The sequence below is a fragment of the Macaca mulatta genome, chromosome 9 (assembly GCF_049350105.2).
Source record: "Macaca mulatta isolate MMU2019108-1 chromosome 9, T2T-MMU8v2.0, whole genome shotgun sequence".
In the NCBI taxonomy this organism is placed as follows: Eukaryota; Metazoa; Chordata; class Mammalia; order Primates; family Cercopithecidae; genus Macaca; species Macaca mulatta.
The window spans coordinates 81,261,803-81,282,116 of record NC_133414.1 but is presented as its reverse complement, the minus strand read 5'-3'; the positions used below and the strand labels follow the sequence as shown (position 1 = coordinate 81,282,116).

At 43.3% G+C, this 20,314-nt stretch overlaps 1 protein-coding gene across 11 annotated transcripts in view; it reads right to left on the bottom strand.

Moving 5' to 3' along the window:
• Positions 1–20,314, bottom strand: part of SLC25A16 (solute carrier family 25 member 16) — a 58,675-nt gene that overhangs the window by 8,510 nt on the left and 29,851 nt on the right. For 4 of the 11 annotated variants that reach the window (XM_015147500.3, XM_028826587.2, XM_028826586.2 and 1 more), the window contains 5 exons: positions 15,729–15,850; positions 15,417–15,483; positions 10,447–10,609; positions 8,491–8,559; positions 3,139–4,378 (listed from right to left, as the gene is read on the bottom strand). In XM_015147500.3, coding sequence (XP_015002986.2) covers positions 4,222–4,378; positions 8,491–8,559; positions 10,447–10,609; positions 15,417–15,483; positions 15,729–15,850 — 578 coding nt within the window. In that variant the 3' untranslated portion in view covers positions 3,139–4,221. Of the gene's footprint in view, positions 1–3,138; positions 4,407–8,490; positions 8,560–10,446; positions 10,610–15,416; positions 15,484–15,728; positions 15,851–19,529; positions 19,609–20,171; positions 20,269–20,314 lie in introns of those variants that run through there. The other 7 variants (XM_077946695.1, XM_077946698.1, XM_077946700.1 and 4 more) reach the window with 6 other exon arrangements.

Below are 20,314 nucleotides of genomic sequence, written 5' to 3'. Positions count from 1 at the left end.
TCCATAATGCTGACACAAGGTCTGGCACACAATTGGTGCTGAATAAATGGATGGTCAGTACCATGGTGAAGAATGGAATGAGAACAGGAGTACTGGCTCATGCCTGTAATCCCAGCATTTTGGGAAGCCAAGGTGGGCAGATCACTTGAGGTCAGGTATTCAAGACCAGCCTGGACAACAGGGCAAAACACAGCTCTACTAAATATACAAAAATTAGCTGGGCGTGGTGGTGGGTGCTTGTAATCCCAGCTACTTGGGAGGTTGAAGCAGGAGAATCGCTAGAACCCAGGAGGTGGAGGTTGCAGTGAGCTGAGATCACACCACTGCACTCGAGCCTGGGCAACAGAGTGAGGCTCTGTCTCAAAAAAAAAAGAAAAGAAAAGAAAGAAAAATACAAAACTTAGCTGGGCATGGTAGCACATGGCTGCAATCCCAGTTACTTGGAAAGATGACTCAGGAGAATCGCTTGAACCCAGAAGTGGAGATTGCAGTGAGCTGAGGTCGCACCACTGCACTCCAATTTGAGCAACAGAGTTAAGACTCTGTCGTTAAAAAAAAAAAAAAAAAAAGAGAGAACGTAATGAGATATTATTAAACATATCCAGTAACTTCTCCACCTTCTACAGGTAATCATTGAAGACTAGGAGGTATACCTCACTTATCAATCCGGAAACCAGATCACTGTCCCATTCTACAGACCAGAGAGCTATACCCACTGAGAGGTGGAAGACAGGAACAATAAAGATCAAAAAAGAAATAAAATGCCAATCTTCAAGTGGAAGATAACCTGGCAAGATGCACTTTGGGTAATCTATCTGAAATAAATCAGATATAAACACAGTCATTATTTTAAATATTCTTCCATTCTGACTTATGTTTAGCATTTGTGCTTCAATATGTAAACAATTAAAAGAAAGAAATTGCCAAAACATGGATAAAATTTATTTTTAATATCCTCTGTATTTTATAACATATAGAATGCAAATTTTTATTTAAAAGAATATTTGCAATGCCCTTTTACTGATAACGTAACTGAGGTATCTCTTTTTTTTTTTGAGATGGAGTCTTGCTCTGTCGCCCAGGCTGGAATGCAGTGGCACGATCTCAGCTCACTGCAACCTCCACCTCCCAGGTTCAAGCGATTCTCCTGTCTCAGCCTCCTGAGTAGCTGGGACTTACAGGTGCGTGCCACCACACCCGGCTAATTTTTTGTATTTTTAGTAGAGATGGGTTTTCACCGTGTTAGCCAGGATGGTCTCGATCTCCTGACCTCGTGATCTACCCACCTCGGCCTCCCAAAGTGCTGAGATTACAGGTGTGAGCCACTGTGCCCAGCCTGATACTTATTTTATATACTTAAATCTTAAGATTTAATAACAATAATTAGCTACAATGTGGTCTACAAATGAAAATATACAAATGGTTTTAAGAACACATGTATTTCTTTTCTTTTTCTTTTTTTTTTTTTTTAATACAGTCTCACTCTGCCGCCCAGGTTGGAGTGCAATGGCGCAGTCTTGGCTCACTGCAACCTGTGCCTCCTGGGTTCAAGCAGTTCTCCCTGCCTCAGCCTCCCAAGTAGCTGGGATTACAGGCACCTGCCACCATGCCTGGCTAATTTTTGTATTTTTAGTAGAGACGGGGTTTCTCCACGTTGGCCAGTTTCGTCTCCAACTCCTGACCTCAGGTGATCCACTCACCTTAGCCTCCCAAAATGCTGGAATTACAGGAGTGCACCACCACATCTGGCCAAGAACACATGTATTTCTACCTACTGGTACACTTATAAATCATACAAAGATACATACTTATTTTTTTTTTTTTTTTTGAGAGGGAGTCTCGCGCTGTCGCCCGGGCTGGAGTGTAGTGGCCGGATCTCAGCTCACTGCAAGCTCCGCCTCCCGGGTTTACACCATTCTCCTGCCTCAGCCTCCCCAGTAGCTGGGACTACAGGCGCCCGCCACCTCGCCCGGCTATTTTTTTTTTTTTGTATTTTTTAGTAGAGACGGGGTTTCACTGCGTTAGCCAGGATGGTCTCGATCTCCTGAACTCGTGATCCGCCTGTCTCGGCCTCCCAAAGTGCTGGGATTACAGGCTTGAGCCACCGCGCCCGGCCCATACTTATTTTTAAAATAAAGATTTTCAAAATGAAACCAGCTCATCAAATTTTTACCCAGGTATCACAAGAAACCTTTTATGTAAAGAAATAAAAATTGAAGCAAAAATAACACTTTCAACTTAGTTTTCCTTCTTTTGTTTGAAAGAAACGGGGTCTCACTATGTTGCCCAGGCTGGTCTCGAACTCCTGAGGTCAAGATATCCTCCTGCCTCAGCCTCCCAAAGTGCTAGGGTTACAGGCAAGAGCCACCATGCCCGGCCTCAACTTAGTTTTCTAATGTCTTTTATTTATTTATTTATTTTTTTGAGACTGTCTCACTCTGTCACCCAGGCTGGAGTGCAGTGGTATAATCTCAGCTCACTGCAACCTCCGCTTCCCGGGTTCAAGCAATTCTCATGTCTCAGCCTCGTGAGTAGCTGGGACTACAGGCACGAGCCACCACACTGGCTAATTTTTGTATTTTTAGTAGAGGTTGAGTTTCACCATGTTGATCTTAAACTCCTGATTTCAGGTGATCCACCCAACTCGGCCTCCCAAAGTGCTGGGAATAAAGGCGTGAGCCACCACGCCTAGACTTCTAGTGTCTTTAAAGTCATATCAAAGGGCCGGGCACCATGGCTCATGCCAGTAATCCCAGCACTTTGGGAGACCAAAGTGGGCAGATCATGATGTCAGGAGATCGAGGTCATCCTGGCTAACACAGTGAAATCCCGTCCTACTAAAAACACAAAAATTAGCCTGGCATGGTGGTGGGCACCTGTAGTCCCAGCTACTTGGGAGACTGAGGCAGGAGAATCACTTGAACCCGGGAAGCAGAGGTTGCAGTGAGCCAAGATCACACCACTGCACTCCAGCCTGGGCAATAAGGCAAGACTCTGTCTCAAAAAAAAAAAAAGTCACATCAATTCTACAAATTACTGTTTCTGAAGACAGAACTTTAAATATTCCCTTCCCATTTCTGACATGCTTATTTATAATAAATCATAAAAGCACTCTAAAGAGAATAAATGAAATTCTTACATTTTAAAACATTTTCTTAATATAAAGGATAACAATTCAAATCATATTTTACATTTCTACGTCTTCATATTGCACTAAAATTATTTTACATGGAAGAACTAGTTGATGCATCATAATACCTTAGAAACATTTTTTGATATTCACATCTACATTAATAAATATTTCACAGTCTACTTAAATAAATATTCTAGTATAGAGTGAATCATCTAACAAAAACAAATCTACAGTGCTACTTTGTTTTTGAGAGCAAAGATATTCAGTATTTTTATTTCTGCCTCTGGGAAACACACTGACATTTTCAAACACACGTAAGTCACTCATAGTACCTAGTAATAACAATTGAGCAAGACTTAGTCGTTCATTCATTTATTAAACGGGGTCTCACGATGTTGCACAGGCTGGCATGGAATCCCAGGGCTCAAGTGATCCTCTCACCTCAGCTTCCAGAGTAGCTGGGACCACATGCCCATCCTACCAAGCCCAGCTTCTTCATTTATTTTTGTGTCTCTACATGGCTACTTTTTAAATACAACATTAATTTTATTTTAAAAATGAAGGAAAGAAGTGTTTTTCCTATTATCCAGTGGAGCATAATTGTGAGAAGAGAGATAACAAAAATAAAATGTCAATGCTGGCTGTTTTATAGAACTTAAAAATTCAGTTCTCATTATTCTACTGCAATATAACCAACCCTGCTTATTTTAATAATAATAAACACTGTCAGTCTTTTAAAAACCATGATAACAATTAAAAACTTTGAACAGCATGACAAAGCTAATGGCAACCTCTTGAACCCCGTTTTAAAGCTAGTTCTACTTCCAAATAAAACTTTAAAGCGGTTTAGCCAGCATCAGCTTAGGAATATTTTTTTCAATGTTCTAAGGTATAATGTTTGGCATCAAAAAGTATGGTAAGCACTTCTGATTTGTGACTAAAGAAAAAATAATCAAGTACTAAAATACCAGTGGCTCCTGTGACAGTGTAAATATCCCCATTCAAGTAATGTTCCCCCAACAATTAAAGTAACGTTTCATTTCTCCCTCTGAGAATGTATTAAGGAAAACCAACCATAATTTTTTTTTTTAGTTGAGGTGAAAAACCTGCTTCATAAGTTCATATGTTGTAAAAGCAACTGCTTGAGAGGGAATACAGCGAATGTAATTAAGAGATAAACCACGATAGAGTCCTTTTCGAATTCCATGGTGTCCATAGACATACTTCATAGTATCCCGCATGGTACTGAAAGACAATGATTAAATGATGACACCTCTATGCCCATTCATGAAGAAACAATTTCAGGATCCATAATATCAATTTTTTTTTTTTTTTAAATGGACTCTTGCTCTGTCACCCAGGTGGGAATGTGGATTGCAGTGGTACGATCTCAGCTCACTGCAGTCTCTGCCTCCCAGGTTCAAGTGATTCTCCTGCCTCAGCCTCCTGAGTAGCTGGGATTACAGGCGCATGCCACCATGCCCAGCTAATTTTTGTAATTTTTAGTAGAGATGGGGTTTCTCCATGTTGCCCAGGGCAATCTCGAACTCCTGACCTCAGGTGATCCACCCACCTCGGCCTCCCAAAGTGCTGGGATTACAGATGTGAGCCACCGCGCCCAGGCCATAATATCAATTTTTAAAGAAGCTTAAATGCCATCTTGAATAGCTTTAGGAAGACAAATGTTATAACAAGCGAAACTTTTTTCATAATAAAAAGGCAAATCATTCCAAACAAGTACAAGCATTATGCATCAAATTTCAGGACTCATTAGCACAACATATTTTGTTTGTACTATGTCTATGACATTTATTGGACAACACTATTTCATACTTATATTTGAAATATTAATGCAATCCTTTTAAAGGATGTATGTCCAGTTGCCCTTTAAGCCTTTATTATAGCTGAAGTTGCACAGTAGCAACAGCAGGTGGTTATAGAACTAAAGCTTGAAGGACTATCTTTCAGATTTCAGCCAAGAAGACTTTCCTGTTTCAGAGTTGTTCCTTTCCTTTCAAACCAATAATTTGGGCTTGGCCTTCCCCTTTCAACAGGCAATCTGGACTGAAATCTTTTCAAAAATCTTTTTTTTTTAAGACTAAGTCTGGCTCTGTCGCCCAGGCTGGAGTGCAGTGGCTGGATCTCAGCTCACTGCAAGCTCCGCCTCCCGGGTTTACGCCATTCTCCTGCCTCAGCCTCCCGAGTAGCTGGGACCACAGGCGCCCGCCACCTCGCCCGGCTAGTTTTTTGTATTTTTTAGTAGAGACGGGGTTTCACCGGGTTAACCGGGATGGTCTCGATCTCCTGACCTCGTGATCCGCCCGTCTCGGCCTCCCAAAGTGCTGGGATTACAGGCTTGAGCCACCGCGCCCGGCCAGTTTTTTTTTTTTTTTTTTTAAAAGACAGGTTCTCACTCTGTTGCCCAGGCTGGAGTGCAGTGGCAATCGTTGCTCACGACAGCCTCCAACTCTTGGGCACAAGCAATCCTCCCACCTCAGCCTCTTGAGTAGCTGGGACTATAGGCACATACCACCACCATGCCTCGTTAATGTTTTTTTTAGTTAAAAAAATTTTTTTTAGAGACAAGGTCTTACAATGTTTCCCAAGCTGATCTCAAACTCCTGGCCTCAAGTGAACCTCCCACCTCAGCCTCTCAAGTAGCTGAATACTACAAGCACAGGGCAATGCTCATGGCCAAAAAAATCTTTTGGATAAATAAGGCAATCCAAATTCATGAACAAATGTTCTGCTCTTCCCGAGAGACAACATATCACCAATCAAATGGAATGATTTTAAATCACTATAAAGAAAACTCTGGAGCTGTGCTATACAATCACAGCAGCCACTAGCCACATATGGCTATTAAGCACTTGAAATGTGGCAGTCCAAATCAAGATGTGCTGTGAGTGTAAAATACATCCTGGATTTCAAATACTTCATATAAAAAAAAAGAAACAAAACAACGAAATGTTGAGGTGATAACATTTTAGGTTTAACAAAAAATATTTTTCACAATTTTTTTTTTCTTCTTTCTTTTCTTTTTTTTTTTTTTTTTGTTTTTTATTTTTTTTGAGACGCAGTCTCACTGCCAGGCTGGAGTGCAGTGGCACGATCTCGGCTCACTGCAACCTCTGCTCCTGGGCTCAAGTGATTCTTGTGCCTCAGCCTCCCGAGTAGCTGCGACTATAGGCACGCCCCACCACACCCAGCTAATTTTTTTGTATTTTTAGTAGAGACAGGGTTTCACCATGTTGACCAGGATGGTCTTGATCTCCTGACCTTGTGATCCTCCCTCCTCGGCCTCCCAAAGTGCTGGGATTACAGGTGTGAGCCACAGCGCCCGGCCCTTTTTCTTTTTTAGACAAGAATCTCGCTCTGTCACCCCGGCTGGAGTGAAGCGGCATGATCTTGGCTAACTGCAACTTCCGCCTCCCGGGTTGAAGCAATTCCCTGCCTCAGCCTCCTGAGTAGCCGGCATGACAGATGCCTGCCACCATGCCCAGCTAATTGTTTTTGTATTTTTAGTAGAGACGGGTTTCACCATCTTGGCCATGTTGGTCTTGAACTCCTGACCTCATGATCCACCCACCTCTGCCTCCCAAAGTGCTGGGATTACAGGTGTGAGCCACTGCTCCAGGCCTCTTTTGTTTTTTTTTGAGGCAGAGTCTCACTCTGTCACCTAGGCTGGAGTACAGTGGCACCATCTCGGCTCACTGCAACCTCCGCCTCCTGGGTTCAAGCAATTATCGTGCCTCAGCCTCCCGAGCAATATTTCTTTTTATACTTTTTAAAAATTTGGCTACCAAAAATGTTAAACATGTAGCTCACATTATATTACTATTTTTAAAAACTGGCTGGGCATGGAGGCTCACGCCTGTAATCCCAGCACTTTGGGAGGCCAAGGCAGGCAGATCACCTGAGGTCAGGAGTACCAGACCAGCCTGGACAACATGGTGAAACCCTGTCTCTCCTAAAAATAAAAAAATTAGCCAGGCATGGTGGCAGGTACCTATAATCCCAGCTACTAGGGAGGCTGAGGCAGGAGAATCGCTTTAACCCAGGAGGCAGAGGTTGCAGTGAGCTGACATCATGCCATTGCACTCCAGCCTGGGGGACAAAAGTGAGACTTTGTCTCAAAAAAAAAAAAACAAAAAAAAAAAACAGCTCTAAAATATTATTATTTTTTTTAAGAGACAAGGTCTCACTGTGTTGTCTGGGCTGGTCTTGGACTCCTGAGTTCAAGTGATCCTTTCACCCTGGCCTCCCAAATTGCTCAGATTACAGGCATGAGCTACTACGACTAGCCTAAATTTAATCTTTTGTTTTTTTGTTTGTTTGTTTGTTTTGTTTTATTGAGACGGAGTCTCCGTCTGTCGCCTAATTGGCTCACTGCAACCTCCACCTCCCTAGTAGATGGGATTACAGGCACCCGACACCACGTCTGGCTAATTTTTGTATTTTTAGTACAGACGGGATTTCATCATGTTGGCCAGGCTGGTCTCAAACTCCAGACCTCAGGTGATATGCCCTCCTCGGCTTCCCAAAGTGCTAGGATTACAGGCATGAGCTATCGTGCCTGGCCCTAAATTAAATTTTTTTTTTTTTTTTTGAGACAGAGTCTCGCTCTGCCGCCCAGGCTGGAGTGCAGTGGCGTGATCTTGGCTCACTGCAAGCTCCGCCTCCCGGGTTCACGCCATTCTTCTGCCTCAGCCTCCCGAGTAGCTGGGACTACAGGCGCCCACCACCTCGCCCGGCTAGTTTTTTTTTTTTTTGTATTTTTTAGTAGAGACGGGGTTTCACTGTGTCAGCCAGGATGGTCTCGATCTCCTGACCTCGTGATCCGCCCGTCTCGGCCTCCCAAAGTGCTGGGATTACAGGCTTGAGCCACCGCGCCCGGCCTAAATTAAATTTTTAACAGGAGGATTAGAACCTGATTATAGACCAGGCACGTAGGCAGATCACTTGAGGTCAGGAGTTCAACACCAGTCTGGCCAACATGGTGAAACCTTGTTTCTACTAAAAATACAAAAATTAGCCAGTCATGGTGGTAGGTGCCTGTAATCCCAGCTGCTTGGAAGACTGAGGCAGGAGAATCACTTGAACCCGGGAGGCAGAGGTTACAGTTAGCCAAGACCATGCCACTACACTCCAGCCCAGATGACAGAGTAAGACTGCATCTCAAAAAAAAAAAAAAAAGAAACTGATTGCCTGATTGTAATCTTATAAAGTTTCCAAAATAAACTTTGGGAGATAAAATGGAAGATACAGACTATTGGTCAAACTAGAGTCATACCTCCTTACTGAGTTTAATGTTACATTTCCTAAAGAAAATGAACAATGACATATGATGAACTTACAGGCACTTTTCAAATTCTGGCAAAACAGTTCCTAATTGCATTCGCCGACGTGTCACATCAAATGGGTAGCTAAAAGAAGAAAAAAGGCATAAAGAATAAAAATTTTTGGTTTTCTACTCAACAACTATTGAATACAAAGCCCTATAAACTCAAAGAAATAATGTGTTACTGCTCTTATTGTTCTGTCTAACCTAGGAGTCAGGATATAGGCATATGAATAAAATCAATTAACAATATAGAGATCTTTGCTTATGTGATCCCTCTGATTAGAGGATTCTTCTCTCCCATCACCGTAATATCAAGTTCTGTTTATTCCTAAAGGCCAAATGAAATGCCAGTTCCTGAAGAAACAAACTGGTTGCTTTTCACTGTTGAACACTAATATATAGTTTCTCAACATTGGCACTACTGACATTTTGGGTTGGATCTTCCTTTGTTGTAGGGAACTGTCCTGTGCACTAGAGATATTTAAGCACTTCCCTGACCTCTGCCCACTAGATGCCGGTAGCACTCTCCCAGCTGTGACAACCAAAAATGTCTCCAGACATTAACAAATGTCCACTGGCGGTAAAACCACCACCAGTTGAGAATTGCTCTACTGTTATGCAGCAAGTCCCCTTGAATACAGTAGACCAATACAAAATTTTCCATAAGGGCTAAAACTAATAATACAGATAACTGCCTGAAATTAAATACACAATATACAAATGCAATCTTTTTTTTTTTTTTTTTTTTTTTTTTGAGACGGAGTCTGGCTCTGTCGCCCAGGCTGGAGTGTAGTGGCCGGATCTCAGCTCACTGCAAGCTCCGCCTCCCGGGTTTACGCCATTCTCCTGCCTCAGCCTCCCGAGTAGCTGGGACTACAGGCGCCCGCCACCTCGCCCTGCTAGTTTTTTGTTTTTTTTTTTTTTTTTAGTAGAGACGGGGTTTCACCGTGTTAGCCAGGATGGTCTCGATCTCCTGACCTCGTGATCCGCCCGTCTCGGCCTCCCAAAGTGCTGGGATTACAGGCTTGAGCCACCGCGCCCGGCCTTTTTTTTTTTTTTTGAGACGGAGTCTCACTCTGTCGCCCAGGCTGGAGTGCAGTAATGCAATCTTGGCTCACTGCAACCTCCACCTCCCAGGTTCAAGCAATTCTCTGCCTTGACCTCCCAAGTAGCTGGGATTACAGGGGGTCGCCACCACACCCGGCTAATTTTTTTTTTTTTTTTTTTTTGAGACGGAGTCTTGCTCTGTCACCCAGGCTGGAGTGCAGTGGCCGGATCTCAGCTCACTGCAAGCTCCTCCTCTCGGGTTCACGCCATTCTCCTGCCTCAGCCTCCCCAGTAGCTGGGACTACAGGCACCTGCCACTTCACCCGGCTAGTTTTTTGTATTTTTTAGTAGAGACGGGGTTTCACCGTGTTAGCCAGGATGGTCTCGATCTCCTGACCTCATGATCCGCCCGTCTCGGCCTCCCAAAGTGCTGGGATTACAGGCTTGAGCCACCGCGCCCGGCCCACCCGGCTAATTTTTGTGTTTTCAGTAAAGACGGGTTTTCACCATGTTGGCCAGATGGTCTCTTGACCTCGTGATCCAACCAACCAGCCTCGGCCTTCCAAACTGCTGGGATTACAGGCGTGAGCCACTGCACCCGCCCTCTGTCTTTTTTTCTTAGGGGCAAGGTCTCGCGATATCTCCCAGACTGGCCTCAAACTCCTGGGCTCAAGCAATCCTCCTGCCACAGTCTCCCAAGTAGTTGAGACAACAGGCAGCACTACTCCATCCGAACATGTAATTATTTATAATATGCTTAAAGTGCACACACATCTGGAAAAATGTATTAAATTGATACTTATATTTTGCAAGGGATCCTCTTTTTGAATAATCTATTAGAAAAAATAAATGATTAACCAATGTTGAAAATCAGGATTGGGTAACCATAATTTGATTAAATTAAGTTGGTGAAGAAACTTACGATATTGTCTGCGCTATTGCTCCAGCAACACCACCACAAAGTAAGTTTACGTGAGTTTTCAACACTAAGACATTAGGATTGTCTGACGAAGGTCTGCCAAGAAGGGTAGGAGCATGGGAAAGACCAACACTCTTTAAGGTACCAAAAGTAAAAAATGAAACACCTGAAAAAAAATAATAAATTCACCATGATGCTTAACGTAACATGAGCTGTGAAAAAGACACCATTCTTAAATAATAAACACATTTCCTAATTTCTGGTGTTTGGCTTAATTTAAAATAGAAAGATTTGTGTACATAAATAGCCGAAAGATGACGAAATTACCACCAATAAAAAATTATAGCTTTGGTTTTCATGCACCACTGCAGTTTACTGCACTGACGGAGGCTATAGTGGATATAATGCCACTTTATATGTGAAAAAAATAACGTTTTCCAAGGTTTCACATGAGAAACATTAAATTCATGACTATTAATTACAAGGAAATGTGACAACTTACATTTAAAATAACAATGATGGCCAGGCACGGTGGCTCACGCCTGTAATCCCAACACTTTGGGAGGCTGAGGTGGGCGGATTACCTGAGGTCAGGAGTTCCAGACCAGCCTGACCAACATGGAGAAACCCCGTCTCTACTAAAAATACACAATTAGTCAGGTGTGGTGGTGCATGCCTGTAATCCCAGCTACTTAGGAGGCTGAGGCAGGAGAATCATTTGAACCCAGGAGGCGGAGTTTGCAGTGAGCCGAGATCACACCATTGCACTCCAGCCTGGGCAACAAGAGCGAAACTCCATCTCAAACACAAAACAAAACAAAACAAAAAAACAGTGATGGTGATAATGTAAGATACAGGCAAAAATTAAGAAGTGAAAAAGCATTTTTATTTTAATTAAGTGTCTAAGTTTGTCTTCAAGGAAGAATTGTGACCATGACAGAAGCGTTTATGTTAATTCACAAAACACGCAGAATCTAATAAAAATAGTATGCAGATAGTGCTTGTTAAACATTACATGATTTTACTGGAATCATTATTTATTAATAAAATTAGGAATGAAATTCAGGGAGGGGAAAAAAGTAAATAGATATGAAATTCAAGCATTCCTCCCAACTAAGCCTTACTCGAGATATTGTGATGTTTATTGAATTGGCCAGGCTCAGTGGCTCATGCCTGTAATCCCAGCACTTTGGGAGGCTGAGGCGGGCGGATCACAAGGTCAGGAGTTTGAGACCAGCCTGGCCAACATGGTGAAACCCCATCTCTACAAAAAATACAAATATTAGCCGGGTGTGTTGGTGTGCGCCTGTAGTCCCAGCTACTCAGGAGGCTGAGACAAGAGAATTGCTTGAACCCAGGAGGCAGAGGATGCAGTGAGCCGAGATTACAACACTATACTCCAGCCTGTGCAACAGCGAGACTCTGTCTCAAAAAAAAAAAAAAGATTCATAAGGGATTTCTCTTACCAAATATAAAGACTCATTGTGAAACTGCCCTAGCCCAGGCAGCTCATCCTTCTAATCCTAACACTAATGGAGGCTAAGGTGGGAGGACTGCTCAAGCTCCAGAGTTTGAGACCAGCCTGGGTAATATAGTGAGAACTCATCACTGCAAAAAATTTTTAAAAGGAGGTAGATGCAGTGTGTTACATGTCTGTAGTCCCAGTTACTCAGGCCGCTGATATGGGAGGATAACCTGAGCCAAGGGAGGTCAAGGCTGTAGTGAGCCATGATCGCACCACTGCACTCAGCTATGATTGCACCACTGCACTCCAGCCTGGGCAACACAGCAAGACTCTATGTCAAAGAAAAAAAGAAAAAAAAAAAAAACCAACTCTGCATTATGTTATTTTTTTAAGATGACTGGGAAAAGAAGATACTTTTTTTTTTTTTTTTGAAACATAGTTTTATTCTTGTCACCCAGGCTGGAGTGCAATGGTACGATCTTGGCTCACTGCAGCCTCCACCTCGCGGGTTCAAGTGATTCTCTTGCCTCAGCCTCCTGAGTAGCTGGGATTACAGACGTGCTCCACCACGCCTGGCTAATTTTTGTATTTTTAGTACAGACGGCATTTCACCATGTTGGTCAGGTTGGTCTCGAACTCCAGACCTCGTGATCCACTCCCCCTGGGCCTCCCAAACTGCTCGGATTACAGGCACGAGCCACTGCACCCAGCCAAGAAGATACTATAAAATGGTGCCAAGTCAAAACTGAAGGGGATAAAAAAAAAAAAAAAACAACTTCCTTAACAAAGAAAATAAATACTTCCAGAGAGATTAGTGGCATATATATAAAATGCTAAACGTTAAAAATCATTATCAGAAGAAAATATTTCTTGACACAATAAAGACTATCCATAAAAGAATAGATTGATACATTCAACTACCTTAAAATTGGAATTTCTGAACCACTAGAACAGCTTAAAAAACAATTTTTTTTTCAAACTGGGACAGGGTCTTACTCTGTCATTCAGACTGGAGTACAGTGGCATGATCACAGCTCACTGAAGCCTCAACCTTCTGGGCTCAGGCAATCCTCTCGCCTCACACCAAGCCTGGCTAATTTTAGAAAATTATTTGTAGAGACAGATTCTCCCCATGTTGCCAAGGCTGGTCTCAAATTCCCAGGCTCAAGTAATCCTCCTGCCTCAGCCTCCCAAAGTTCTGGGATTATAGGTGTGAGCCACCATGTCTGGCCACAGCACATTTTAGTTTGCTATTAGTGCACTGTTTTTTTGTTGTTGTTGTTGCTTTTTTTTTTTTTTTTTTTTTGAGATGGAGTTTTGCTCTTGTGGCCCAGACTGGAGTGCAATGGCGCAATCTCGGCTCACTGCAACCTCCGCCTTCTGGGTTCAAGCAATTTTCCTGCATCAGCCTCCCAAGTAGCTGGGATTACAGGCATGTGCAACCACGCCCGGCTAATTTTATATTTTTAGTAGAGATGGGATTTTTCCATGTTGGTCAGGCTGGTCTCAAACTCCTGACCTCAGGTGATCTGCCTGCCTTGGCCTCACAAAGTGCTGGGATTACAGGCATGAGTCACCGCACCCGGCCCTTGTTGCTTTTTTGTTTGTTTGATTTTTAGAGACAAGGTCTCACTCTGTCACCCAGGAGAGTGTCCATTCTTTTGGACGAAGCTCCTACACTAGGCCCTAACAGACCAGACTAAAAATCAAAACAGAGTCACCCATGCTTAAGTTCCATACTACCAAACTAAAACTAGTTGTTACCTGACCTCCTGAGAAATTAGGAGAAAGAAGTGACAGCTACTTTCTCTAACAGGCCAGTTTCAATCTTGAATAAGCTTGATAGTAAACTTCTCTCTGCTTGATTGATTGATTGACTGACTGATTTATAAATGGAGTCTCACTCTTTTGCCCAGGCTAGAGTGCAGTGGCGGGATCTTGGCTCACCACAACCTCCGCCTCCTGGGTTCAAATGATTCTCCTGCCTCAACCTCCCGAGTAGCTGGGATTACAGGCACACGCCACCAAGCCAGCTAATTTTTGTATTTTTAGTAGAGACAGGGTTTCACCATGTTGGCCAGGCCAGTCTCGAACTCGTGACTTCAGGTGATCCACCCGCCTTGGCCTCCAAAAGTGCTGGGATTACAGGCTTGAGCCACCACACTCGGCTCCTTTTGCTTTAATACTTACACAAAAAAGGTAGCCTAATATAACCTTAAGTTAACTAGTGATTTTTCTATTTTATTCTTCCTGTCCCCAGCTTACAAGGATAGTAACTTTGAACTGAGCAACCTGCTTGTTCATTGTTTCTGCTTTCTTCAACCCTTTCTCTATATAAAATCAACTCCTTCGGGTCTAGTCTTTCCAACTCTTACTCTATTTTTATGAAATGAAGTATTGCCCAATTCTAGAATTGCAAATAAAGCCAACTGAGATGTTTAAACTAAACTGGCTGCAACTTTGTCTTGTAACACAACTGTATGTAAATCCACAATTACCTCAAAATAAAAAGTTTAGTTTAAAAAAAAAACAGGACTGCCGGGCACAGTGGCTCACACCTATAATCCCAGCACTTTGGGAGGCCAAGGCAGGTAGATCACCTGAGGTCAGGAGTTCGAGACCAGCCTGACCATGGGCAAGAGAATCCCTTGAACCCAGCAGGCAGAGGTTGCGGTGAGCCGAGATCACGCCATTGCACTCCAGCTTGGGCAACAAGAGCAAAACTCCGCCTCAAAAAAAAAAAAAAACAGGACTGTAAACAAGGTAATAGGCCGGGCGCGGTGGCTCAAGCCTGTAATCCCAGCACTTTGGGAGGCCGAGACGGGAGGATCACGAGGTCAGGAGATTGAGACCATCCTGGCTAACACAATGAAACCCCGTCTCTACTAAAAATACAAAAAAATTAGCCGGGCGTGGTGGCGGCGCCTGTAGTCCCAGCTACTCGGGAGGCTGAGGCAGGAGAATGGCGGGAACCCGGGAGGCGGAGCTTGCAGTGAGCCGAGATCGCGCCACTGCACTCCAGCCTGGGCGACAGAGCGAGACTCGGCCTCAAAAAAAAAAAAAAAAAAAAAAAAAACAAGGTAATAATGGAGACTAGAGAACTACAGGTATCCTTATTTTTCTTCTTTCTACTTTTCTATATTGTCAAAATTTCCCATAAGTCTTCATTATTTATAATGAGACAAAAACCACTTTTCAACTCCTATTTTTAATTAACATGTTCATAAAAACTAAATGTTTAACATCATCTAACGTAAGTGTGTGTTAATAAGACTACAGCTGGCTCAGATATTAAGAAAAAGATGTAAAGTAATTTTCTACTTATCATACACAAATAGTCATCTTTATATCCAAGACATTACTATTATGTGACCATGCATAAATCATTTCCTATTAAAAGTACTTAACAGACAGCATCTTTTTATATTACCATTTCAGAAAAAAAAAGAAAAAAAAGGTAACAAATTTTAAACATGCAAATTAGGATTCTGGCAAATTTGAAACATACCTGCATATGGAGCCATTCCTAAAATAGTAGGCATCAGACCTCTGTAAAATCCAAAGAAACCACCTTCCTTTTGAGTGAAGGAAAATTGCAAGTGAGATTACATTGTGCTCATTATCATAAACATCAAAGAACAAAATCACACTTTATAACAGAAAAATTATTCTGGGATCCACCCTGAAACACAAAGATGTGCTTTCATAATTATTGTTATTAACATCAATAAGTAAAAGAATAATTATTTATATGACATTCAAAATATTTTCCTAAGTATAAAAGGGCATGTTATAGATGAGGAAGGTAAATATGAAATACCTGTGCATAAATTGTTTTGAATGCATGAATAATTCCTGTATAGGTGTGTTCCCCTTTCACCTGGAATGCTAGGCGGACCCTAACCATGTCAAGAGGGTAAGTACAGATAACTGCTGTCATACCTGAAAAGAAAGTAGAAACTTAAAGGTAAAAAAAAAATTTGATGTATACATATATTCCTCTATCATTAGTATTATTCTAAATATTATGGCAATGGTGAAAACCCAATAAAATCAAAGGTGATATTACTGATAGAATTATACCATATCATTAGATGCAAAAACAACCTAGTAAGTGAAGGGTCAGTTTGCAAAAAATATTTTCAAGTTCTCACTGTGAAGTTATACTGTCAGCACCAAAATGGTACAGTGTACAGTGTAAGGGAATCATGAGATTTTTTTTTAAAACAATTATTCTACTATTTATGTATTCCCAGTTAAGACATCAGAAAGGAAACACAGTAGGTCCTCCTGATCCATGGTTTCCACATCCACGGATTCAAGCAACCATTGATGGAAAATGTAGTGAGGTCTACAATGGTTGCATCTGTACTGAACATGTACAGATTTTTTGGTCACTGTTTCCTAAACCATATAGTATAACAAATATATACATAGCATTTACATTATATTAGGTATTATAAGTAATCTACACCCAGCCCAACTTCATTTCTTTTTTTTTTTTTTTTTTTTTTTTTTTTTTGAGACGGAGTCTCGCTCTGTCGCCCAGGCTGGAGTGCAGTGGCGCGATCTCGGCTCACTGCAAGCTCCGCCTCCCGGGTTCACGCCATTCTCCTGCCTCAGCCTCCCGAGTAGCTGGGACTACAGGCGCCCACAACCGCGCCCGGCTAAGTTTTTGTATTTTTAGTAGAGACGGGGTTTCACCGTGGTCTCGATCTCCTGACCTTGTGATCCGCCCGCCTCGGCCTCCCAAAGTGCTGGGATTACAGGCGTGAGCCACCGCGCCCGGCTCAACTCCATTTCTTAATTCCTTTTCCCATGTTCCAAGTTTTCTGGTTACTGGCTGAAAGGGGTTTAATAGGCCAGGCGTGGTGGCTCACGCCTGTAATCCCAGCACTTTGGGAGGCCAAGGCGGGTGGATTGGTCAAGAGATCGAGACCATCCTGGCCAACACGGTGAAACCCAGTCTCTATTAATAATACAAAAATTAGCTGGGCGTGGCGGCACATGCCTGTAGTGAGGCAGGAGAATCACTTGAGCCCAGGAGGCAGAGGTTGCAGTATGCCAAGATGGCGCCACTACAGTCCAGCCTGGCAACAGAGTGAGAGTCCATGAAAGAAAAGAAGAGAGAAGAGAGAAGAAAGGAAGGAAGGAAGGAAGGAAAGAAGGAGAGAGAGAAAGAGAGAAAGAAAGAAAAGAAAGAAAAAAGAAAAGAAAAGGAAAGAAAAGAAAGGAAAAGGAGGTTTAATAGCAAATCACTGTGGGAGCTGGGCATGCTCACGCCTGTAGTCCCAGCACTTTGGGAGGCTGAGATGGACAGATCACCTGAGGTCAGGAGTTGAAGACCAGCCTGGCCAAGATGGTGAAACCCCATCTCTACTAAAAATACAAAAATTAGCCGGGTATGGTAGCGAGCACGTGTAATCCAGCAACTTGGGAGGCTGAGGCAAGAGAATCACTTGAACCCAGGAGGCGGAGGTTACAGTGAGCCGAGATCGTGCCATTGCACTCCAGCCTGGGTGACAAGAATAAAGCTGCATCTAAAAAGGAAAGGAAAGGAAGGGAAGGGAAGGGAAGGGGAGGGGAGGGAAGAGGAGGGGGAGAGGAGGGGGAGGGGAGGGGAGAGAGGAGGGGAAGGGGAGGGGAGGGGAGGGGGAGGGGGGAGGGGAGGGGGGAGGGGGAGGGGAGGGGAGGGGGAGGGGAGGGGAGGAGGGGAGGGGGGGAGGGGAGGGGAGGGGGAGGGGAGGGGAGGAGGGGAGGGGGAGGGGGAGGGGAGAGGAGGGGAGGGGAGGGGAGGGGAGGGGGGAGGGGAGGGAAGGGGGGAGGGGAGGGGAGGGAAGGGGGGAGGGGAGGGGGCAGGGGAGGGGAGGGGGGAGGGGGCAGGGGAGGGGGGAAGGGAGGGGGAGGGGGAGGGGGAGGGGGAGGGGAGGGGAGGGGAGGGGGAGGGGAGGGGGAGGGGAGGGGAGAGGGGGGGAGGGGAGAGGAGGGGAGGGGAGGTCACTGTGGGAGTTAATGTAGTGGTTAAATAATGAATTGGTAGGAAACAAGAATATCCAGAAATTTGTAAAGGTAAAGGAAGTGGGTGGGTACCATGGCTCAATCCTTTTAATCCCAGCACTTTGGGAGGCTGAGGTAAATGGATCACTTGAGTCCAAAAGTTTGAGAACAGCCTGGGCAACATAGCAAAACTTTGTATTCATTTAAAAAATAGGCCGGGTGCAGTGGCTCACGCCTATAATCCCAGCACTTTGGGAGACTGAGGTAGGAGGATCACTTGAGGTCAGAAGTTCCAGACCAGCCTGGCCAATATGGTGAAACCCCGTCTCTACTAAAAATACAAAAATTAGCCAGGTGTGGTGGTGGGCACCTATATTCTCAGCTACTCTTCTCGGGAGGCTGAGACAGGAGAATCCTTGAACCTGGAAGGCAGAGGTTGCAGTGAGCCAAGATCATACCACTGCACTCCAGCCTGGGTGACAGGGCCAGACTCTGTCTCAAAAAATAATAATAATAATAAACTATTAACTTTTTACTTATAATCAAAATTGACCAAAATGGTCAAAAGTTTAAAAAGTATGTACTCTAGGGACAGACACGGTGGCTCACACCTGTAATCCCAGCACTTTGGGAAGCCGACACGGGCGGATCACAAGGTCAGGAGATCGAGACCATCCTGGTTAACACAATGAAACCCTGTCTCTACCAAAAACTGGGGAGGCGAGGTAGGAAAATAGCATGAACCTGGGAGACTGAGCTTGCAGTGAGCCGAGATCACGCCACTGCACTCCAGCCTGGGTGACACAGCAAGACTCCGTCTCAAAAAAAAAAAAAAATTAGCCAGGCGTGATGGTGGGTACCTGTAATCCCAGCTACTCAGAAGGTTGAGGCAGGGAATCCTTGAACCTGGGAGGCGGAGACTGCAGTGAGCCAAGATCATGCCACTGCACTCCAGCCTAGACAACAGAGTGAGACTATGTCTCAAAAAAAAAGAGAAGAGTATAAACTCTAGAGTGTACCTCCTTGCTTCAAATTAGACTCTACCACTAACTAGATATACGACCCTGATCAAGTTACTTAATCTGGGTTTCAATTCTGTTTTCTGTCAAATGGGTATTATAATAAGTGGGTACCTAAATCAGGGTTTTGTAAAGATTAGGTGAGCTAACATATGTAAATGCTTAAAATAATTCCTGGTACATAGTAAAGGTTACATATAAGTGTTAGCTATTATTCTCCAGTGTATTCTATTGAAACTATGTACTTTTTTATCCTTTCCTTTGAGAACCAATTTATTTGTCTCCTCTTCTTGCATCCCCTTGCCCCCCATCTGTTTCCTGCATATCAAAGCTTACAAATTTGAATTAAAAGGGAAGCACAATCAGAGAATTACTGAAGAAGAATATGTAACAACGTGGGAATTCAGCTTGCCTGGTGCTAGTATTCAGACTGACATCCATAACAATCATTCAGAGGGTGACTGAGGTTTTCAATTCATGAAGCTACAGTCTCCCATTGGGCCTCTTTTCTCCATTCACACACCTTACTATTCTATCTAACAGTTCTTTTAAGAAGGCCAAAAAAGCCCTCGATGAACAAATAAGGCAAATCAGAAACTACTTACCTTGAATAGTGATGGTAACAGCTTTCTTCTTCCCTCAGTTTACAACTACAATCCAATACAAATAGTAGAATATCTTTACCTACCAGGAAGCAATGAGACTCAATCAAGCTGAGACTTGCTTTCAATTTTTATGAATGTGCAAACTCTTCTCTTTCCCTCCCTTAAGTCAAGAAACTGAGGACATAAAGATGAATCTAAACAAAGTCAGACTTTTTTCTCTAAATTCTCATCATCTTACTGTCTCTATAGTCTAGAATCCCAGGAGTTATGGGAAACCTGAGAATATATTTTAACCAGCAATTACATTAGGGATCATATTTAGAAAGTATGGTAAATATGAATTATTTATTGCATTCCAGAAAGAAACACAAAACACTTTTTTTCTTCTTTTTGTTGAGATGGTGTCTCGCTCTGTCACCCAGGCTGGAATGCAGTGGTGTGATCACTGCACACTGCAGCCTCAAACTCCTGGGCTCAAATGTTCCTCCTACCTCAGCCTCCCAAGTTGCTGGGATCACAGGTGTGCATCACCCCACCCAGCTACAAAGGATTTCTTAAAAAAGGAACTAACATTACAAAGAGAGAGTAAAAGGAAAGAAGAAATCAATATTAGAAATTGCATAATACACGACATTTACAGACCCTCATCAATTCATCCTTTTCTGCAACTTCTCAATGAATACGGTAGTGGATTTGTTTTCAAAGATGGCTTCTCACCACCCTCCATCTCCATCTGAGGCTGACATAGTGGGAGCAGCATCCAGAGTCCATGTACATATTCAAAG